General features: G+C 35.6%; 1 protein-coding gene across 1 annotated transcript; it reads right to left on the reverse strand.

Moving 5' to 3' along the window:
- On the reverse strand, positions 1-25189 carry LOC109100464 (FH1/FH2 domain-containing protein 3-like). The gene is given in 18 exon segments (XM_042745994.1): positions 1-2147; positions 2946-3104; positions 3886-4081; positions 5001-5024; positions 7946-8150; positions 8369-8559; positions 13345-13506; positions 13585-13704; positions 16485-16667; positions 17982-18140; positions 18432-19288; positions 20688-20981; positions 22232-22422; positions 23339-23389; positions 23493-23627; positions 24260-24295; positions 24495-24736; positions 25181-25189. Coding segments are annotated over 18 exon segments (3294 nt in total). The 3' UTR covers positions 1-2067.

The following is a 25189-nucleotide window of genomic DNA, read 5'->3' on the forward strand; positions in this document are numbered from 1 at the left end:
TCTTATTTCAGAAAGGGTTTTATTGCAGGGTGTGACACATGCAGATCAATGTGAAAAATGTTACAATACAAGGCCTTCAATTCTGCAAAATGAGTTCAGATTCCATGTGCTCAAGAAACGAACTAAACATTACTGATGTTTCAGCAGATAAAAACAGACGAGTGGATCACGCGAGTTCCGTGTTCTGAAATAAAAGGCATTTATGGCTTCAGTTGTCTTCCTTAAATTAACATGTACAGAAAAAACGATCTACAGAAATTACAAAAGAAAACAAAAGGGCATTAACATTTACAGACTTGTTCATCGTCAAAAATACTTTCACCATTTTGTACATTTAGAATCATTTTTGGAGACAGAATGCATCTGTTGTAGAGCTCATACAAATCTTATAAAAACTTGTTTTCCCATATAATAATAATAATAATGATGGACATTAGGGTGCAACATGATGGTTCTCATAACAGCGTGAACCGACACAAAACTCAGAAGATCGTGGAGGATGATGACAGACAGAAAATAAAAGTAAGAGTATCCTAAAGGCCTCTGGGTTTCTATTAAAGATCTCAGAAACATGAATGAGTGAGTTACTGTAGTTCCTTCTGTGGCAAAGGCACATCGAAATTTGCTGTAAAACACTCACATCTCAAACAAAAGATGCTTATAGAAACCAGAGGACAAAAACTAGAAATATTTATACATGTCATTTAACCCTCACACTGCATTCAAAATCTGATACTATTTTCATATCCTGGGTCTGTTTGGACACGTAGAATCATTATTTCATAAAACAGTCAAACCTTAATATTTTAACTAAAAACCATATTGTATCTCATCAGCAATTTCTCATGAATGTAGAAAAAATTCAAAGTTTAGAATGTTACCATGTTATTACTACATATAACCCTTTATTATTAATATTAAAAAAGTAAGAAATTCTTTGTCATTCCAAATTACACATGGATCAGACCAAAAAATAAATAAATAAATAAAACTAAGATGCAAAACGTATGTGTATTTTTTCAATATTGATGAGATATTTTATTGGAAAATATTGTATGAAATTTCTATTTCTCTTTCGGATTTAAAATGGTCAGTTTTTCATGCTGCAGTGGTTAATAGTCACCACATATTCATGTTCACCAAAACAAAATTCAGTCTAGAAGTATGTGAGATATGGGGAAAAGGCTAAAAAAAAATTTTTGACACTAATATAGCTTCATAGATTATTTAACAGAAGGTAATTGTGACACTAATGGTGCTCCATACAAACCCGGGTCAAAAATGACCCGAACACGAAACGTGTTAGATCTCTGAAAGAATAACTGTAAAAAATTAGAAAAGAAAAAACTATGTGTATTTTGAGGATCTTAAAGCATCTGCAAAGTTTGGTTCCCTTACTAAAAACTATGCATTGTTTAGAAATCTTTCTATATTTCTTCTGGGTCAAAACAGACCTGAATGAATTATGAGGGTTAAAGATATAAAACTGGACTGCACAAAAGTCTGTGTGTGTTATAAAGGAGTTTTACCTGTCTGAAAACCACATCTAGGATTGTAGGATTTAGAAAATCCACGTTTAATATCTGTTGACAGTTGTCCCTTCATATTGTACATTTAACAATAAATAATCCAAAGTATCAGAGCACAGTTTCACTGATCTGACCGACGCAAACATAAAGTGAATCAAGTGACCGGACATTTAAAGCCACATTTCACCGTTCCTCTATTTTTGAAAGTTATAAATAGAAATTATTCAAATGAAACGACAGTCAAACCCTGAGATAGTGTTATTCAACTTTCATTGAACTAAACTGTAAAGGGATTTTATATCATCACAGCGACGGCCTGCGGTTGGCTGGTGAGGCGTGTATGTAATGAGGGGGCGTGGCTTAGAATCAAACACACAGTGTGGAGGCGGAGATTTGCTGTATATATGACCAGTGGAAGATTCTGCAGCCGTTTCATTATTAAACCATATTTTTACTGTGGTATGCTGGATTTTCTGTTGTCTTGAGATGAGTTCTGCTGAAGGCAACAGCGTCAGTGTGCTTTGGACAGGACGTCCCATTACACCGGCATCTCTGACGTGTCCAATCCCAGTGCTTGAGCTTCTTCTGCGGTCAGACCACCCTTCAGAGTCCTCCTCACTGAGACACAATGTTAGCATTAGTTTCTGCTTAACTCAAGAACACAAGAACAACGGTATCATTTTTCATATGTGGATTTATAAGGCTTCTAAATGATGAACATGATCAAAACTCACAATCTGCTCCATGCCTTCTGTTTGATAGTTTAGAGTTTTTTATCTAGTAAAAGCTCTTTTAGTGTAATTGTACAAGCGTCCAGCTTTAGCTGTTGCTTCTCATGTCTTTCTGGTGTCAAATCATAGACTGATTTTTATCAAGTTAACATCAGAATAACTTATGAATAATAATGAATATTGTTGGATCTTTGAAAAACTGTTTTGTTCCTCTGTTGTGAACTGCTAAATGCATAATTGTGAATGTAACTGTTATATTGCTATAATCAAACTGTTAAATTAATGTTTTATATTTTGGGTCAGATTATTGATTTAAACTTAACATTTTGATGTTTTATTTCAGAGTTTTATTTTGATTATTTTTTTAATAATTTATATTGATCATTGTTTGATAATTTTAAAGTGTTTATTAATTTTAACATTATTTTATTTTTATATTTTTATAAAACAACATGACGTTTCAGCTGTCCAAGGCCTTCATCAGAACATCGTCTAATGAAGGCCTTGGACGGCTGAAATGTCATGTTTTTTTGTTAATAAAACTTGAACTTTGAAGAGTGAGTGTTGCACCTTTGTTCAGCTCATACTTTTATATTTTGTCTAAATGTTCAGTAAATGGTTACATTTGATAAAATTCCATTTTTGATTTAAAATGTGAAGAGAGAAACTCTGCAGCTGAACGTACGTGATTTGCGGTTCACGCGTGAGCGGCGGCGTTCACGGGGTTGCGCTCGTTCTCTGGGACTCTGAGTGGCTGATCGTACAATTCTCTCCATGATCTCATCTGCAGCGTCATCTGTCGTGCACTGAGACTCTTCGTTCGCTGCAGCCCATGCGGTGCGGCCTACAGAGAGACACAAGGATGTTACACCGATTCACCTGAACGTGTTTCTACACATGAACACTAATCTCGTGTGTGTGTGTGTGTGTTTGTGTGCACAGCTTAATGACTTTTTAATGAGGAATAAAATATTAGATTCCAGTCAGGTTTTAGAGCCGGCCATAGTACAGTCTGCTCTTTTGAGGATTTCTAATGACTACCTTCGAAGCACTGACTCTGGAAGCTGTGTCTTACTTCTGTTAGATCTTACTGCGGCATTTGATAAAGTAGGTTATAATATTCTCATTCTCATTGATCGTTTTAGGAACCAGGTGGGTATTCAGGGCTTAGCCATAAAATGGTTCTCTTCTTATTTGAAAGATAGGTCATTTTCAGTTAGTTTAGGGGATTATTCTTCAACTACTGTGTGTGGGGTTCCTCAGGGTTCTATTTTGGGACAAATTTTATTTTACCTTTATATGTTCCCTTCAGGTTCTATTTTGAAGAAATTTGGGATTCACTATGATTTGTATATGGATTAATTTATTTACCACTGAAACATTGGCATAAATGTGCCATTTAATCCCTATATTAGTGTTTGACTGAGGTTTAGTGTTGGTTGGCGAATAACTGTGTGTGTGAGTGTTTGTGTTAGTGTGTGTGTTTGTGTTAGTGTTTGTTTTAGTGTGTGTGTGTGTGTGTGTGTGTGTGTGTGTGTGTGTGTGTGTGTGTGTGTGTGTGTGTGTGTGTGAGAGTGTATGTGTTAGTGTGTGTGTGAGAGCATGTGTGTGTGAATGTGTGTGACCTCTGCTGGCGCGTGTGCGTGTCCTGAGGCCCCTCGCTCCGGTGCTGTCATTGTCTCCTCTCTGCAGGCTGCTCTTCAGCACTGCCTTCATCTGCTCGTGTTCAGCTGCTTCTTCAGCGCGACACAAACTCTGCGGCTCCGTCTGCGGCGCGACAGGAGGAGCGCTGCTGCTACTGCTCACACACACATGACCCACCTGCACACACACACATAGACCATCACAAACAACACACTAATTATACATTATCATAAATAATACATTTAATAAACATCAAAATGTTAAATTAAAATAAATAATTTGAAAAAATAATCAAAATGAAACATTTTATGATTTATTACACACACACACATACACTAACACTATTTAAACATTAAGTGTTTTATTTTGATTGCTTTTATTAAAAATATTTATTTTATAAATTATTTATAATTTATGATTTTGATGATTTATTTGAAGTAAAATTAAAGTATTTTTTGTGAACTTAAAATACAAATATCAAAATAATACACTTAATAAAATTCTAATAAATCATAAAAATCAATAAATAATATAAACAAATTATTTGAAAATAAAACACTAAAGATTTAACACGTAAATGTTAAATTAAAATAAATAATTTGAAAATATTTCAATATTGAAATTTTACTAAAATCTTTTTTTCTTTAAATATATAAAAGAAACAATCAAAATAAAATACTCACCAGAATAAAATAAATCATAATGTTAAATTAAAATAAAGAAATACTCTTAAAATAAAACAATTTGTATTTTGATTATTAACCAACTTCAGAGAACCATGAACATGTGAATTTGTTGTTAAATTACTAGGTTGAAGTATTTAAGGTTAAAGCAAACAAACAAAAAGGTTTGGGAATCCCCGATGTAAAGAATCATTTGCACATTTACACCTCAAACTCTCGAGATTACACACACACTCATGCATCAGATGTAATCAAGACAAAAACACAGCTGAGCGCTTCCAGGTTAGAAACACCACATGTGCAGATCTCAACAGGGTTACACACTGATACTCCATTAGTGACGCTGGCAGCTTTAACAAGCCATTAAAGCATAAACGGTTAATATCTTTCAGAACAAATGCACACCCTCATACCTCACTGTCCTCTTCATCATCCGTCTGAGGTGAGAAACAGAGAAATCAACAGTCAACCATCTGCAGTCTCAAATAGTGTGGTAGTTATTGTCATACGAGCAGATATATGAATATTCATCAATCTAGCCCCGCCCATACCACAAAATACTCATATCTATAGCTCTGCCTATATCATTACTGAAAATCTCTAGCTGTTCACATCACAAAATAATATCTATAGTCCCACCCACATCTGCGAATAATCACATCCTCAGATCCACCGCACATCACTAATAAAAATCTCTAGCTCCAACCACAACACAATATAGTCACAACTCTAGCTCCGCCCACATCACTTTGTAATATCTACAGTCCAGCCCACATTTACTACTACAGTACCACTCACATTTGTGAATAATCACATCCCCAGCTCCGCCTACATCACTAATAAAAATCTCTAGCTCCACCCACATCACAAAATAATCACAACTCTAGCTCCGCCCACATCACTAATGAAAATCTCTAGCTCTGTTCACATCACAAAATAATATCTATAGTCCCACCCACATCAACCAAAAACCAAAACCCCAAACCCGCCTCACATCACTAATAAAAATCTCTAGCTCCACCCACAACACAAAATAGTCACAACTCTAGCTCCGCCCACATCACTTAATAATATCTACAGTCCCGCCCACATTTACTACTACAGTACCACTCACATCTGTGAATAATCACATCCCCAGCTCCACCCACATCACTAATGAAAATCTCTAGCTCCACCCACATCACAAAATAATCACAACTCTAGCTCCGCCCACATCACTTAATAATATCTACAGTCCCACCCACATTTACTACTACAGTCCCACCCACATCTGTGAACAATCACATCCCCAGCTCCACCCACATCACTAATAAAAATCTCTAGCTCCACCCACATCACAAAATAATCACAACTCTAGCTCCGACCACATCACTTAATAATATCTACAGTCCCACCCACATTTACTACTACAGTACCACTCACATCTGTGAATAATCACATCCCCAGCTCCACCCACATCACAAATGAAAATCTCTAGCTCCACCTGCATCATAAAATAATCACAACTCTAGCTCCGCCCACATCACTTAATAAAATCTACAGTCCCGCCCACTTTTACTACTATAGTCCCACCCACATCTGTGAATAATCACATCCCCAGCTCCGCCTACATCACTAATGATAATCTCTAGCTCCACCCACATCACAAAAAATAATCACAACTCTAGCTCCGCCCACATCACTTAATAATATCTACAGTCCCACCCACATCTGTGAATAATTACAACCCCAGCTCCTCCCACATCACAAAATTATTTTTCTGAAGAACAGCAGGCAGTTTAAGTGTTCAGGACAAACAAAGGGCTCATGAACAACTAACACTAAACAAAAAAACACAGCTGTGGATCATTCAGCTAACACCACAGTATTAAGAGTCAAGGGGATGTAAACTTTTGAACAGGGTAATTTTTTTATAAATTCAACTATTATTTTCTCTTTTGGAATATATGTAAACTTCTTTTATGTGAAATATCTTATTCAGGTCAGTAACCAAATAAACAATAACATGCATTTTGTATGATCCCTCTTATTTTGGTAAAATAATGAACATTTTGCAGATTCTGAAAGAGGGATGTAAACTTTTGACCTCAACTGTATCTGTTCTAGTCTGAAAGTGAAAGGGTGGGTTAGTTTAGGGCAGCGTTTTGCCATCATAAAAATGTACAAGATAAATCATTTTAAAACAAAAACATTCAAAAAGAATATTTATTAAACATTAAAGGGTAACTAAACCCTAAACCAACTTTTTTTAGTTAATGATCTGTAAGAATGGGGCTTTATTAATGCTGTTCATTGATTCAAGTAACTTTTTTCACATTTGAGTATAAAGTGTTTTAATTCTACAATGTATGGTGTAAAAACGTCTGAGTGCTGCCCTCTTCAGGTTGAACGGTGGCTACTGCAGTTGATTTTTCCTATTGGATGTTTGCAGTGATAAGTGATGTAAGCGGTGGCAGGTGACGTAAGCAGTTTCCAGCTCGTGAAGCGGGAGTTAAGACCACAGTTTGAGCCAGCGGCTTGAATTGATATGGCTCAGGCCCTGGCCCTGTGTCCACAGACACCTCGACATCCTTCACTTCAGGTGAAGATGGGGAAGAAAAGCACCGCCCTCTGTTGCAAAGCTACTTGCATCACTACAGTTACCCTCCATTTTAGCAACTCTGACAGCAGCTGTCAATTAATCCGTTACTGCGGGTCTCAGGGTTCACGCCCCACCCGCTCAGCACCGCCCTCGGTTCGTCCCCTCTATCTCCGCTGTGCTCTGCCCACTTTTCAGCATTTTTCAAATATTGCCAGTGGGTGGAGTCAGGCTCTGACCAGGGGTTTAGTTACACTTTAATTAAAATCATAAAAATGAAAGTAAACAATTAAAAAAATTATATAAAACACTTACTATTTTTAAAAATCCAAAATATGATTTATCTTTAAAAATAAAAGCAATCAAAATAAAAAAAAATGCTAAATAAATTATATAAATAAATTATTTTAAAATAAAAACAATAAAAAAAACTTACTAAAAATAATTAAATACATAAAAAAAATACTTGGAAAAACTATCAGACTGAATGATTTATTAATTATTTATTAAACATGTTCATAAAATATACATTATAATCTAGATAAAATACAAAAAAAAACATAAAAATGTCAAATTAAAATAAATAATAAAAAAAAAAAAACAATTAAAATAAAATACTAAAAATGTATTAAAATCATAAAAATGTAAAAAAAAAAACAATCATTTGAAAACAAAAACAATCGAAATAAAACATTAAAATGAATTGAAATAAAAATGTCAAATAAAATGAATGATTGTAAAGTAAAAAGGTTTATTTGTTTGCAGGTGTGTGGATCTCACCTGTGTGTTGAGGTCTGTGATCATCTTCCCTCGCGTCTTGTTTCTCTCTCTGTGATCGGCGCGCTTCTGTCTCTGCTGGAGGACGCGCTCGCGTGTGGTGCGGTACTCCAGAGCGAACTCACTGAGCAGTTTACTGAACCGAGTCACACTGATCTCACGAACGCTGTACGCCGGGTGACCCAGGAACAGCAGAAAAGAGCGAAACCTGCCACACAAACAATTAATAAAACCCTCTCCCATCAAGTCTGACTTCAGATCAAGAGCTTATATTGGACCTCTGACCTCTCTCATGCTTATTGCATTTTTTTTTTTTTAAAGTATTTATTTCTATTTTACATTTTTAGTATTTATTTTTATTTGTTTTATTTTTTATAAACAAAAATAAAACAATATGACCTCTGACCTCTAGCGCTCACTCTTCACCTGTTCATGATCCTGCGGTGGACAGTTTTGAGGATGATGATTCTCTCGGCGCAGTCCTTCAGGAAGTCCGACATCTTCTGCTTCAGTACCGGCTTCATCTCGTGCTTTGCGATGACTTTTAGATGGTCCCATGATGCTTTGCAGCGCCACTCCATCTGAGTCAGAGTCTCCTGCAGCTGCTCAAAGTCCACCTGCGGACCGAAGACACAAACGCAGACGTCACTTCCACAGCATTCATCTATGATTACAGTTTATTATTTTAGTTATTTGATTTAGTTTTTATTTCAATAATTTCATTTGTTTTTTTCAAGTTTTAGTTTTTTTTTGTGTGTGTTTTTTTTTCATTTTTATTAGTTTTTTTAATGTCTAAATAGTTTTTAGTAATTTTTTTTATTTAATTATTTTTTATTCATTTGTTTATAATGTTTATACAATTTACTTTATTTAGTTTTTTAATATATGGCTTATACTTTTTATTTTTATTTTATTAATTTGTATTTAATTTAATACATTTTCATTCCTCATTTGCATTTTTTATGAAATTATTTTTTTAATTAAATTAAATTTAATTAAATGTCTACATAGTTTTTATTACTTTTTATTTTAGTTAATAAATTTTTGCTCCTTATTTGCAAGTTTTCCTCATTTTAATGAATTTTTTTAACGTCTGTGTAGTTTTTATTACGTTTTCTCATTCTCGTTCTCTCAAAAATGTTTTTTTAATTTTTATTTTATGCCTTTATTTTATTTTTATTCCTCATTAGCAAGTTTTCCTCAATTATTATTATTATTATTTTTTAAATGTCTAAATAGTTTTTAATAATTTCCATTTTTATTTTATTAATTTTAATTTTATTAAAAAAAAAATTATTCTTCATTCGTAAGTCGCTTTGGATAAAAGCATTTGCTAGATTAATAAATGTAAATGTATTTTAGTTTTAGTTATTTTGGTACTTAAACTAGATGAAAATAAAAATGTTGCCATGGCAATGAGCTGAAAAAGTTTTTCTATATGTTATTTCAGTTAATGTTTATTTTATTTCAAGTAAAACAATTTTTTAAATGGTTGTAGTTTTAGTTAATGTTAATAACCCTGCACTGCACTGACGATCAGGAACATGCTCTAAATTAGTGCTGTCCAACGATGAATCTATATATCTGTGTGTACTGTGTATATTTATTATGTATATAAAAATACAAAAACATGCATGTATATATTTAGAAAAAGAATCAAATTTATATATTAAATATATTTATATATAATATAAAATATAAATATATAAATGTATATACATGTAAATATTTTCAAAATATATACATGCATGTGTTTGTATTTATATATACATAATAAATATACACGGTACACATATATTATGTAAACATAACTTCTATTTTGGATGCAATTAATCGCGATTAATCGTTTGACAGCACTACTCTAAACATGCTCAGGATCAGGAGGAACAGGAGTATGTTACTTTAGAGGAGCATGTGTTACTTTAGAGGAGCGTGTGTTACTTTAGCAGAGCATGTGTTACTTTATAGGAGCGTGTGTTACTTTAGAGGAGCGTGTGTTACTTTAGAGGGGCGTGTGTTACTTTATAGGAGCGTCTGTTACTTTAGCGTAGCGTGAGTTACTTTAGCGGAGCGTGTGTTACTTTAGAGGAGCGTGTTACTTTAGCGGAGCGTGTGGTACTTTAGAGGAGCATGTGTTACTTTAGCAGAGCGTGTGTTACTTTAGAGGAGTGTGTGTTAATTTATAGGAGCGTGAGTTACTTTAGCAGAGCGTGTGTTACTTCAGAGGAGCGTGTGTTACTTTAGAGGAGTGTGTGTTACTTTAGAGGAGCATGTGTTACTTTAGAGGAGCATGTGTTACTTTAGAGGAGTGTGTGTTAATTTATAGGAGCGTGAGTTACTTTAGCAGAGCGTGTGTTACTTCAGAGGAGCGTGTGTTACTTTAGAGTAGTGTGTGTTACTTTAGAGGAGCGTGTGATACTTTAGAGGAGCGTGTGTTACTTTAGAGGAGCGTGTGTTACTTTAGTGCAGCGTTACGTTAGAGAATCGCGTGTTACTTTAGAGGGGCACGTGTTACTTTAGAGGAGCATGAGTCACTTTTGCGGAGCGTGTGTTACTTTAGCGGAGTGTATGTTACTTTAGAGGAGCGTGTGTTACTTTAGCGGAGCGTGTGTTACTTTAGAGGAGCTGTTACTTTAGCGGAGCATGTGTAACTTTATAGGAGCATGTGTTACTTTATAGGAGCATATGTTACTTTAGCGGAGCCGTGAGTTACTTTAGCAGAGCATGTGTTACTTTAGCGGAGCGTGTGTGTTACTTTAGCGGAGTGTGTGTTACTTTAGAGGAGAGTGTGTTACTTTAGTGGAGCGTGTTACGTTAGAGAATCGCGTGTAACTTTAGAGGAGTGTGTGTTAATTTATAGGAGCGTGAGTTACTTTAGCAGAGCGTGTGTTACTTCAGAGGAGCGTGTGTTACTTTAGAGTAGTGTGTGTTACTTTAGAGGAGCGTGTGTTACTTTAGTGGAGCGTTACGTTAGAGAATCGCGTGGTACTTTAGAGGAGCGTGTGTAGGAGCGTGTGTTACTTAAGAGGAGCATGTGTTACTTTAGAGAAACGTGTGTTACTTTAGAGGAGCGTGTATTACTTTAGAGGAGCGTCTGTTACTTTAGAGGAGCGTCTGTTACTTAAGAGGAGCGTGTGTTACTTTAGAGGAGCGTGTGTTAGTTTAGAGGAGTGTGTTTTACTTTAGCGGAGCATGTGTTACTTTATAGGAGCGTGTGTTACTTTATAGGAGCGTGTGTTACTTTAGAGGAGCGTGTGTTACTTTATAGGAGCGTGTGTTACTTTATAGGAGTGTTTGTTACTTTAGCGGAGCGTGAGTTACTTTAGCAGAGCGTGTGTTACTTTAGCAGAGCGTGTGTTACTTTAGAGGAGCGTGTGTTACTTTAGAGGAGCGTGTGTTACTTAGAGGAGGAGCGTGTGTTACTTTAGAGGAGCGTGTGTTTACTTTAGCAGAGCGTGTGTTACTTTAGCAGAGCGTGTGTTACTTTAGAGGAGCGTGTGTTACTTTAGAGGAGCGTGTGTTACTTTAGCAGAGCGTGTGTTACTTTAGAGGAGCGTGTGTTACTTTAGAGGAGCGTGTGTTACTTTAGAGGAGCATGTGTTACTTTAGCAGAGCGTGTGTTACTTTAGAGGAGCGTGTGTTACTTTAGAGGAGCGTGTGTTACTTTAGAGGAGTGTGTGTTACTTTAGAGGAGTGTGTGTTACTTTAGAGGAGCGTGTGTTACTTTAGTGGAGCGTGTTACGTTAGAGAATCGCGTGTTACTTTAGAGGGGCACGTGTTACTTTAGAGGAGCATGAGTCACTTTTGCGGAGCGTGTGTTACTTTAGCGGAGTGTATGTTACTTTAGAGGAGCGTGTGTTACTTTAGCGGAGCGTGTGTTACTTTAGAGGAGCGTGTTACTTTAGCGGAGCATGTGTAACTTTATAGGAGCATGTGTTACTTTATAGGAGCATATGTTACTTTAGCGGAGCGTGAGTTACTTTAGCAGAGCATGTGTTACTTTAGCGGAGCGTGTGTTACTTTAGCGGAGTGTGTGTTACTTTAGAGGAGAGTGTGTTACTTTAGTGGAGCGTGTTACGTTAGAGAATCGCGTGTTACTTTAGAGGAGCGTGTGTTACTTTAGTGGAGCGTGAGTTACTTTAGCAGTGCGTGTGTTACTTCAGAGGAGCGTGTGTTACTTTAGAGTAGTGTGTGTTACTTTAGAGGAGCGTGTGTGTACTTTAGTGGAGCGTTACGTTAGAGAATCGCATGTTACTTTAAAGGAGCGCGTGTTACTTTAGAGGATCGCGTGTAGGAGCGCATGTTACTTAAGAGGAGCATGTGTTACTTTAGAGAAACGTGTGTTACTTTAGAGGAGCGCGTGTTACTTTAGCGGAGCGTCTTACTTTAGAGGAGCGTGTGTTACTTTAGATGAGCGTGTGTTACTTTAGAGGAGCGTGTGTTACTTTAGCAGAGCGTGTGTTACTTCAGCGGAGCGTGTGTTACTTTAGAGGAGTGTGTTACCTTAGAGGAGTGTGTGTTACTTTAGTGGAGCGTGTTACATTAGAGAATCGCGTGTTACTTTAGAGGAGCATGTGTTACTTTATAGGAGCGTCTGTTACTTTAGCGGAGCGTGAGTTACTTTAGCGGAGCGTGTGTTACTTTAGCGGAGTGTATGTTCCTTTAGAGGAGCGTGTGTTACTTTAGTGGAGCGTTACGTTAGAGAATCGCGTGTTAGCTTTAGAGGAGCGCGTGTTATTTAGAGGAGCACGTTACTTTAGAGGAGCGCGTGTAGGAGCGTGTGTTACTTAAGAGGAGCATGTGTTACTTTAGAGAAACGTGTGTTACTTTAGAGGAGCGTGTGTTAACTTTAGCAGAGTGCCTTACTTTAGAGGAGCACGTGTAGGAGCCCGTGCTACTTAAGAGGAGCATGTGTTACTTTATAGAAACGTGTGTTACTTTAGAGGAGGGCGTTACTTTAGCGGAGCGTCTTACTTTAGAGGAGCGCGTGTAGGAGCGTGTGTTACTTAAGAGGAGCATATGTTACTTTATAGAAACGTGTTTTACTTTAGAGGAGGGCGTTACTTTAGCGGAGCGTCTTACTTTAGAGGAGCGCGTGTAGGAGCGTGTGTTACTTAAGAGGAGCATATGTTACTTTATAGAAACGTGTGTTACTTTAGAGGAGGGCGTTACTTTAGCGGAGCGTCTTACTTTAGAGGAGCGCGTGTAGGAGCGTGTGTTACTTAAGAGGAGCATATGTTACTTTATAGAAACGTGTGTTACTTTAGAGGAGCGTGTGTTAGTTTAGAGGAGCGTGTGTTACTTTAGAGGAGTGTGTTTTACTTTAGAGGAGCGTATGTTACTTTAGAGGAGCGTGTGTTACTTTAGAGGAGCGTGTGTTACTTTAGAGGAGCATGTGTTACTTTAGCAGAGCGTGTGACGGCGCCGATCTCAGAGTACAGGTCTGTGCCGTCTGGGAAGTTCTCCACCACGATGCTGCAGACGTGATGCAGGAGCGACTGCTTATGAACTGTGTCCTTCACCTCAGGAACCTTCTCCAGATACGTCAGATCGAAGCCTTTGGCCTACGCAAACATCATCAGTCAGACACATCAATATAATGATAATAAAGCGTTTGAGTGTGTGACGCGCTGAAGTCTCACGCTGGAGCCGTTTAGGAAGTTTCCGATCGCCAGCAGAGTCGATAAGATGAAGCGCAGCGTTCTGTTCTTCTCCAGCTGATCCATGCCCTCCTTCAGGTCCTGTAGAGGCTCAGCCACTTCCTGTCAAACCGGAAACACGATTAACATGATTAACAGTGTCATTTATTATGAATAGTACTGCTATTAGTTTTATTACAAGTTTGAATTCATTTTTATTTTATATTTTCTGTTTTCATTTTAAAGTTGTATTAATTTTGTATTTTTCTTTTCAGTTTTATTAGGTTTTTTTATATGTCCCCTAGTGAAAAATAAATATATTCATTTATTAATTGTCCTTTAAGTATACTAAACTGGTTAACTTAAAGTCAGCTAAATTGGAACAACTAATTTTGTACTTTAACTGTGCTGATGAAGTATGATTAAAGATATACTTAGTATATTTGATTGTGCTAAAGGGGAACTATTGCAAGTATACTTCAGATACACTTTAAATATTTTGCATTTAAAGACCGATATTATTCAAAGATCATACAATCCTCATCAAAAGTGACATTAAAACACATTTTAGACCTAATATTAAGAAAAGTGCATTGTGCACAAGTAGCATGCCAAATAAAGATTATATTTTTTAAATCAGTAGTCTCAAGTTATCTGTCAGTAAATATCTTAGTATAAAATAAATGCATTTTAAATATATTACTTTTTTACTAGGGTCTATGTAGATTTTTTCATTTTTAGTTTTTTTGGTAAATCAAGTTAAACTAAATGATCTGAAACTTTATTTCAGATCAGTATTTTTACTTTAAGTAATTAAAAAGTTTCTATAGGTTTAATTTTAATTTAAAAGTTTTAATAATTTTGTTGTGAGTTGTTATTTTTATTATTCATGTTTTTTTTTTTTTTTTTGCCCACAGTTTTAAGCATTTTATTTTAGTTTTACTTTGAGTTATCTGTAGTACATCAAAAATGAGAAATGTTTCCTTAGCAACTAGCTGAAATTAAATTAAATTTTTAAAATTGTTTTTATTTCAAGCAACAAACGTTTTTATGGTTTTTGTTTTATTTTTAGTAAAGGAATTGTTGTGTGTGTTTTGCATTTAAAATTTTTCTCTTTTTTAGCTATTTTAGATAAACTAGTTGTTTTAGTTAAACTAAATGAAAATGAAAAATGTTGAAAGCTGAAATAATATTTGAACATTTATATATATATATATATATATTTATATATATATATATATATATTTTATATAGTAAACTTTTATTTAACTTTTTTTGTGGTTTAGTCTTAGCTACAATAACACTGATGATTAATTAACCTATTAAATGCCTAGTCATTTTGACAGCGCATGAAAGATGAAGCAGCATCGTGAGCAGATCAGTTATAAGACGTGTTTTATACGCAGGTATAGATCTGTAAAACACCACATTCCCTGTGTCTTCAGGATCTGAGATTGAGTAGAAAACAAATGTGTTTCTGGTTATTGAGTCTATTGTTTGTAGCACACGATGTGCCTATCCATCAGGACGACTGAAAACATCTCCTGCGTCAGAGAACGATAAAACACCACAACCTGAGGAATGCTGGAAACTTCACAGAGAGAGAGAGATGGGAATGTTCTGTGCTCTCTGAGCGTCTTCACTAACGCTTTCACCTTTGCAGGTAAAGAGAGTCTGTAAGCGTGACATCAGCGGAGTCTAATATCAGTAATAATGTAAGTGTAAAGGTCTTTGCACACTGAGACTGAAATTACCGTCCAAAATTTTCGCATGTTAAAAAATAAATACGACCTCATGCTGTGTCAATCACGTTTTCAAATTGCCTCTGAAACTTTATCTGTAATAAAAAAAATTGGAACAGTTTATATTTTCTGCGTTTTCGCGTCCGTAGCAAGCATTTTGATAGGAAAGGATGACACATACGAAAATATGCATTTGGAAATTTCTGACTCGGTGTGCAAGGACTTTAACACTGTGACACTTTCAAAACACTGATCTGAGTGTTTGATCATTTCATGCCTAAGGCCGTGCTCTTCATACATCTTAAATGAGTTGAAATCATGTTTAACCAGTGTTATTATACTATTACAGTTTCTATTATTATTTTTATTTTATTCTTTTATTTTTATATTTTCTGTTTTAATTAAAATTGTATTTAAAATTTAGTCATTTTGTTGCAGTTTTTTTTTTCTATATATTTTTCATTAATTTTTATTTCAGTTTTAGTTTTGGTTATTTTAATACATCAAGGTAAAATAATTGAGAATGTATCCTTGGCAACTAGCTAAAAATTTTTATTCCAAATAAAAGAAATTGTTTTCATGGTTTTAGTTTTAGTTAACTATAATAACCCTATGTTTAACCTGTTGCATTTAAGTAGCATTTTGTTAGTTTTTAGATCAAACTGTTCCATTTTATCAGAATTCTGCCAATTCAGAAAGAATGGTTAATCTTTGTAGAATTTTGTCAATTTTTGAAATATATTGGGAAAAAAAACTTTTGCATGTACTCAAAAATATAATATCATTCAAAATGTTTTTTTTTTTTTTATAAAGATATTTATACTTTCATTAATTAAGCACACGTTAAACTGATGGAAAGTGACAGTGAATATATTTATAATGTTACAAAAGATTTCTATTTCAAAATAAATGCTGTTCTTTTGAACTTTCTGTGTTTCTTGAGCAGCAAATCATCATATTAGAATGATTTCTGAAGATCATGTGACACTGAAGACTGGAGTAATGATGCTGAAAATACAGCTTTGATCACAGAAATAAATTACACTTTAACAGAGATTCAGATAGAAAACAGCTGTTTGAAACTGTAAAAATATTTCACTGTTATAACTGTGTTTTTGATCAAATAAATGCAGCCTTGCTGAGCAGAAGAGGCTCGCTCACCTTCTCTGTGGCTTCATAGTCGAGTTTGAAGGCCCAGAGCTGCAGGCGTGCTGAGAGCTCGCTGATGGAGGACAGTGTAAGCAGGAACTGCTCAGCACTGCCCAGCGGAATGTCAGGATTTGCTAGCTGAGCTTCCTGGATCTTCTGCGTCTCTTCTTCCGTGGGAATCATCGTCAGGATTTTCTACAGCATGAGAGAGGGATGAGGCAAAATGTTACATTCTAAGGCAAACTGTAACATTCAAAAATGGTCAAATGTAACATTCTAAAATGGAAAATTGTAACATTCTAATGAAAAATTTAACATTCTATGGCAAACTGTTACATCCTAAAATGGCAAAATGTAACATTCTAAAATGGCAAACTTTAATATTGTAAGATGACAAAAATTTTACATTCTAAAATGGCAAACTGTAACATTCTTAAATGGTGAAATGTAACATTCTGAAATGGCAAATTGTAATATTCTAAGATTACAAAAATGTAACATTCTAAAATGGGCAAATGTAACATTATGAAATAACAAATTGTAACATTCTATGGCAAAATGTTACTTTCTAAAATGGCAAAATGTAACATTCTAAGATGGCAAAAATATAGCACTTATGTTCTTATGGGTTTTTCCCCCTTTTTATTCAAAACATTCCTAAAAGTATTAACCATATCATGAAATATCTCGCTTTGAATGGGCATGATTCCTCTGCACTGCACCATGGTACTGAGTCAGAAATGTGGGATATTCACATTGAATTTTTTTACAGGAGTAATGGTATACAATTATAGTATGTATCTGTGATTAAGCCATAGCAAGTGTGCATTTATACCGAATGTTTTTTTTACTGTTTTTCATACAAATAGGCTACCTTAAAACCATATAGTTATATTTTTACCATGGTATTGAGGTGCTATATGTGTGGTTTTAACTGTGTTTATCAGGATTTAAATGTACAGTATGCTACTATGGGAGACCAATGCTTAATTAAAAAAATAAACTTGGTCAGAATAAATTTAACCATATAAAACTGAGGTTGCTACCATTTTTACAGATGTTACTGATTTTGATAATGACCAAAAATTTACCTCTGCATCCTCAACTCAAGCTACTATCAAATGTGCATTTCCAAGAGACAAAAAAGCGATATTATTATTATTATTATTATTATTATTATTATTATTATTAATATTATCAGGCAACCCAAACCTGTTTCTTGATTTGAAATGATATCACTCATTAACATGCAGAAACTAAGAAATTAATTTTTCTATTCATATATTTATTTTGTTAAGGAAAATGAATGGTCTGGTTTCTACAACTTTCACTTCAGAGCAAAAATCTGGCTTTAAACTTGAAAGAAATAAGACATTTGACATTTATAGTGATAAATTATCGATATTGACTGATATGAAAAAAATAATATTTTTGGAAACATTTTTGGCCATATCGCCCAGCCCTATTCTAAAATGGCAAAATGTCACAGATGTGTGTTTTTGCGTGCACCTCAATGCCCTCTTTGTTGAGCGCGTACTCGTCAAAGTTCAGTATGGCGGTTTTGATGGTGCGCGGCGGGGGAAGAACCGTCAGACCGATGTTGATGGAGTTGCTGCGTTTGGAGTCTAGAATGATGATCTCCTGCCGCTTGCCATCCACTGCCGTTTTCTGTTCGACACACGAATACAATCATCAGCGCATCAAAGGGCAGTCTGTCATTTCATTCATTTTTCTATGAATTGCTCATAAGAGTCATTGATTCAAACCAATAAATCATGAATTCATTCATTTTTGGAGCAAATTATTTAAGCATCGCTCATAAGACTCATAACAGTTACACGTTTGTTCAATAGCTGGATTCAGTGAGTATATATATTCAGTATATATATTTTCAGCAATGCATTAATATTCATTTGACTTCATTTGTTTTGACTGTACTGTGACGGTGATTCTGCGGACCTTAGTCACGGGCATCTCTTTGGATTTGGTCTCAAACAGGTGTTCAAGTTTAGCCGTGTCAACTTTGACAGGTTCAAGTCTGGACCAGAGCGACTCTTGGCTGCGCTTGTGGTTGCGGTAGATCCAGTCGGCGGGCCGGACTTCACTCCAGAACAAGCGGATGGTCTTCTTCCCTCTCTCTGAAGCAGTGGAGGTTGCTACCGCCTCCTGCTGAGGAGGGGGCGGAGCCTGGCTGGAGAAGCAGGGAGGGGGCGGAGGCACGCGGATGCTGAACATGGGAGGGGGCGGAGGACAGCCGAACATAGGGGGCGGGGCTGGGAGGTTAAAGGGGCAGGGCGGTGGTGGAGGGGGCGGGGCCTGCAGATCACCAGAGCTGTATAAACTCCCAGAGTCCAGGACATCCTGGTCATCCTCGTCTCCCAGATCGGTGAAGTCGATGTCGCCGATGCGCAGATCCCGCGGACTCGCCATCAGCTGGTCCCAGATGCAGTCCGACTCCTTCTTCGGAGCTGGCGGAGGAGGAGGAGGAGGTTCCTGCGTTTCTATTGGTGGAGAGGTGAGACCTTTCACGATGTCTCCGAAGCGCTCGGCAAATGCTCGTACGTTGCTCTGGTTCGCGACTTTCTTGTCTTCTTCATGGCTAGCATCGTTCTCTTCCCGAGGCGTTGCGTCCTGCGATGAATCCTCAGCCTTTTCTTTTGCGTCTCGCTCTTTGTCCTCGGCCAGCTCGTCTTCGTCCTCGTCTTCCTCTGAGGGTTTCTTGCTCTGTGAGTAGAGCATGTCCAGCATGAACAGCTTGCTGTCGAGGATCTTGTTTCGTTGTTCATTCACGTCTCTGACGCTCTGAGGCCACTGACCTGCAGCAAACACACAGACAGAAGGACCTCAGATACAGCAGGTTCTAGTTTACTGATGGTTAGGCCCATCTCTGACCCTGAGTTGTTTAATATTTCTTTTAATTTGATCATGATTTTAGCTACCATTAAGAGTGCAGCACTAACATTTTGCTATATTTAAATACATTTTTCTAGTGCTGTCAAACAATTAATCACATCCAAAATAAAGTTTTTGTTTACATAATATAGGTATGTGTACTGTGTATATTAATTATGTATATATAAATACAAACACATGCATGTATATATTTCAGAAATAATATGTTATGTTTATATATTAAATATATTTATTTACAATATAAATTATATTAATATAAATATAGAAAACAAAAAAACAACAAAAAAATATCAAAAAAAAAAATACATTATTTTTTATTAATAAAAAAAAAATAAAAAAACAAAAAAAACAATTATTAAATCAAAAAAAAACTTTTATTTTGTATGCGATCAATCATGATTAATCGTTAGACAGCACTATATTTAGCCATATTTTTCTTAAAATTAGTGTAGAAAATGTCAAAAAAAGTCCAACTAGCCAACTGATAATTTTAGTTTAGCATTTCAAAATGAATTTCATATATAAATATATATATACATAATATTTACATTGGTATATATATGAATATATATTATGTTTTACATTTAATAATATTCCTTATTTTAGTTTTATTTTAATTAGCTTTACATTTTAGTTGAGCAGCATTTTAGCTGTTTAAATGTTTTATTTTAATATTTCAGATTCTATTTTACTTATAGAATTTATAATAATTAATAACCACTATAATGAATTCATAACAAATGATATAATAAATGAATACATACAATTACATACAGTACATGTGTATGTAAATATTACGTATTTATTATATTTAATAATATTTATGCTTTAAATTTTTACCATAATATTTTAATATTTAAGATTTTCAGATTAAGCTTACATTTTATTCCAGTTTTTACTTGCATTTTTGTAGTTTAGCATTTTCAAATTGTATTTTAATGTTTTTTTTTTTTTTTTTTTTTGCATTTTTCTGATTTTCTTAAATTTAATATTTAACCTTGTAATATATACATCAATATATAAACACACACACAATTATTTTGTATTATATTCAATATAACACATACATTTATTAAGTATTTTGTTAAATATAATAATATTTAATATTTACAATTTTTAACAAGCTTTAGTTTATTTTTAACCAAATTTAGTTTATAAAAACTAAATTTGGTTAAAATAAACTAAAGCTTGTTAAAAATTGTACATATTAAATATTATTATATAGTTGAAGCAATAACTCTTTTTTATAGTTTTATTTATGGACACATTTCTATATTATTATTTAGCCCTCATTCTTCTCACCCGTCTCCGCTCCGCCTGCAGTGAGCCGATCTTCTCTTTCTAGTGTGCTGCTGGCTGAGGATATACCTGAGGCGGAGCAGTTGTCCTTCTCGCTTCACTTCTTCTTTCGTTTCGGTCGTTCTTTATCACTCAAGATCCCGCTGTCCTCCGCTTCTCCATCCGGCGCTTCCCTTTCAGACCCCTCCTCTTCCTCTTCCGCCCGCTCCTTGGCTCCGCCCACTTCTTCTTCAGCACTTATCTCCTCCACTTCCTCTTCCTGTTCCTCTCTGGGTTCTGCGTCCTTCTCCTCAGACTCTACACCACCCCCCACTCCAGATCATCTATATCAGTGGAAAGAACCTCATAAAGATCATAGAGACTTAAACCTGATGTTTTGGTGAACAGAAGAGAGCAGTATATAGTGTGTGTAGAGTGTGCTTGTAACATGTGACTCCCTGCAATACTAAAGTTCCTCAGATGACGGGCTCTTTAAGGGCCCTCTGTGGCCCCGACCGCAGGCCCCTCACGGATATGAACAGGGAACACACTTGTTTGTGTCAACACTCCACCAAACACACACACACACACACACACACACACACACACCTCCTCTGTGTGTGTATGTGTGTGTGTGTGTGTGTGTGTTTGTGTGTGTGTGTGTGTGAGAGGTGATGGAGAGGTAACAGTATCAGCGCTCATTTTAAACAGTTAAATAAAGACACACTGATGCGCCAAACACACAATTTTTATATCAAGTACTGCAGATAGAACAAATTACTTCCTGTTTGTTTTATATGTTTATTTTTATTTTCATATTTTGGATTTTTCATATTTATATAAAACTGATAACATTTAATAATAATATTTAATCATTTTAATTAGCTTGAACTTTTAACTCATGTAGAAAAAAATGCATTTGTTTTATTTTAACTTAATATATGCATATATACATTATTTTTCAAATGTATTTTTAAGTTGATATTTAGGATCTTTTATTAATGAAACAAAACACAAAAAAAAAAAAAAAAAAAAAAAAAAAAAAAACCCACAATTTAGCATTTTCAAAACAGTTATATATTTTGGACTTTTAATATTTATATAATATTTCTAATATTGAATAATATGTACATACTGTATGTATTTGCATATTATTTTATATATAATACAAAAAATTAATTTAGTAATCTTGATTAGTTAACTTTTAATATGAACTTTTGTTTATATATTTTGTTTTATATATAACATTTTGTTTATATATAGATATATGTGTGTGTGTGTGTGTGTGTGTGTGTGTGTGTGTGTGTGTGTGTGTGTGTGTGTGTGTGTGTGTGTGTGTGTGTATGTGTGTGTGTGTGTGTGTATGTGTGTGTGTGTGTGAATATGCTAAGAACTTCATTTGAACAACTTTAAAGATGATTTTCTCAATATTTAGATTTTTTTGCACCCTCAGATTCCAGATTTTCAAATAGTTGTATCTCAGACAAATATTGTCCTCCTAACAAACCACACATCAATGGAGAGATTATTTATTTATTATTTATTGAGCGTGTGTCAGGTGGGTTTACCTGGTTCAGAGGGCAGGTACGACGTGATGGGCGTGTCCTGCTCGTCCTGTGATGTCACAGAGGAGGGCGTGGCACTGTGGGATGATTGACAGGTGTCCGTCGGGCTCAGAGTGAGGCTGAGACCTCGAGGTGCAGAACACATTCGCTCTCGCTCAAACTCTTCGTCCGCCAGTCGCTCGGCCGTCCGAAACCTGACACACACGTTCATCAAACACGGTCAACCCTCGCTCTGCAGACACATTCTCATGCTGTGTGTTTTCAGTCAAACGGGACGGGAATGTGAGGAAGCGAGAGGAGGAGGAAAAATGTGTTTGGATTCGAGGAAAAGTGGGTTAAAAAAGGCTAAGGAGGGAAAATAAGACTAAACCTGTTCAAGATGTGACATCACACACACGCTCACACACATTCACTCACTCTTAGACACACACACACACACACACACACACACACACACACATTCACTCACTCTCTAACACACACACACACATACACACACACACACACACACACTATAAGAGACACCTCAAAAAAGCAGAATAATATGTATTATGTATATGTATGTATGTAATATGTATATATATTATACACACACATACATATAGTAGTGCTGGGCAAAGATTACATTTTATAAATCACGATTAATCCCACTGTTATGTAAAAAATTCAATAAAAAATTAAAAAGTAGTGTATTGCACACTTTTTTCATTTAAAAGTACTGCTATATGAAAAAAAAGTGCAATAACATTTGGTTTGCAAACACTTAGTTTAAACAAATGTGACCCTGGAGCACAAAACCAGTCTTAAGTCTCTGGGGTATATTTGTAACAATAGCCAAAAATATATTGTCTGGGTCAAAATTTCAGATTTTTCTTTAATGCCAAAAATCATTAGGATATGATTTCAGACGGATCTCAGATTCCAGATTTTCTTGTTATGGAAAAACAAATTATTCTCAAAATCCAGAGCCTCGATCATAACATTATAACAGGCCCCTTATGAGTAGAGACCTATGTATAAAGGTTATTAGTTGCTAGGGTTTGACCCTCAGTTCTCCATGAAGTTCACTGATTAAATATGACTGGTCAACTAGTCAGTGAATGAACTCACCTCTCCTCTCGAGCGTGTCTGGCCTCCTCCATGTTGGACACATAGTCCCGACTGCACACACACACACACACACAGGCAGGAGGATGAGATCAGGTGATCTGTATGGTGATAACTCATCATGTGTGTGTGATTGAGTGTATTGTAGAGGCTGGACCTGTGTCGGTTGCGCTCCTCTCTCTCGATGCGCTGCAGCCGCTCCTCTCGCTCCACGCGTCGTCTCTCTCTCTCCGCCGCCAGAGACTCCTGATGCTGCCGGTACGAGGACGACAGCAGGCCGCCCACAGCAGGCCTACAACACCACCCATACTATCAACACTCTGCATTCACCATTTCTTTTGAGTTAATATTTCAGTAATCTAACAGCATATGTATATCGAATCTTCACGCTCACATGACATTCAACATGCAGAAATGATTTCATATTATTTTAGTAAGTGTTTTATTTCGATTGTTTTTGTCGAAATTATCAAAATTGATTTAATTTCACATTTTATGATTTCATTAATTATTCACTTTTCATCAACTCATAAATGCCCTGAAGTGCCTTGCAAATTTTGTGACACTGACGCTGTTATTGAACTAAACTGAATCAACACTGAAATGAACTGAAGCAAAATAAATATTTATAAAAAAATTATAATTATAATACGTTTAATTTTTCATTATTGTGACACTAATATTTTATATACAGACGTATATAATAAATATAATATAATATAATATAACATTGACATGGTTGTTGAACTAAACTGAATAAACACTATATAGTTTTCTGTAGAGGTGCTTACAGCAGAAACTGAATTAGTTTCATAACTGATCATAACACTGTTATTTTCCTGTTTGTTAATGTGAAGCTGCTGAGAATCACTCTGTACTGTACACACTGCTCTACAGAAGTGAATGTGAACGGACTGAACTCACCGGTCATTGGGTTGTTTGGCTGCTGTGGAGAAGGACCTGAAAGAAACCACAGACAGAAACACAGAGTGAGTGTTACTGAAGACTCGATCCAGATGAGCGATGTGTGACGCCGTTCACCTAAAGCTTAAACATCAACATCAAGCATTACGTGACGCATTCACACAGTGAACAGAAGCAGTGCTGATCCGCCGGAGACACACGTGAGCAGGTGCATCATGGGATACGAGTCGTCTACCTGCTGCTCTTCTGATCCTCCTGCAGATCGTAGGAGAACAGGAAGAAGGGCGAGTGGGGCACGTACGGCAGGTGGGCGGAGCCTCGCAGAAGAGGGCTGATCTCATTGGACGACGGGACGCTGACAGACGACCCGCGCCGTGCCAGCAGATTGGCCAGGAGCGACGGCTGGGCGGAGTCAGGAGGGGGAGGGGCCTCTGGGGCCTTCCTCGGCTCCGCCTCCTCAGGTGTGAAGCTTACTTCCTAAATACGACATCATAAATAAAACAAAACAGGTAAAATAAAATCAGAGACTATTGTATGTTCATTTAATACATCTTCAAAAACAAACCGCCAAAACAAAAACCGCCTCCACAAACACGCATGAAACTGTCCTGCTAACTAATCAGCTACATAATATTGATTATGTATAATATAAAAATATTTAATACTGATAATATATAAAATAATAATATGTAGGAAACACATCGAATTTTATATATATATATATAAAATACATAGCAACACATGAATAAATATATGTAAATTATATATAATCTGATAATATAATAAATAATAATTTAACAAAAGTACGTATTTAAAATTATTAAAATGTTACATATAAAATTTAAAACACATTTTATATATAAATACAATATGTAAACAATGCATTATATTGATGACATAATATATGTAAATTATACATACTCTGATCAT

This window comes from Cyprinus carpio, chromosome B19, assembly GCF_018340385.1.
Source record: "Cyprinus carpio isolate SPL01 chromosome B19, ASM1834038v1, whole genome shotgun sequence".
NCBI classification, from domain to species: Eukaryota; Metazoa; Chordata; class Actinopteri; order Cypriniformes; family Cyprinidae; genus Cyprinus; species Cyprinus carpio.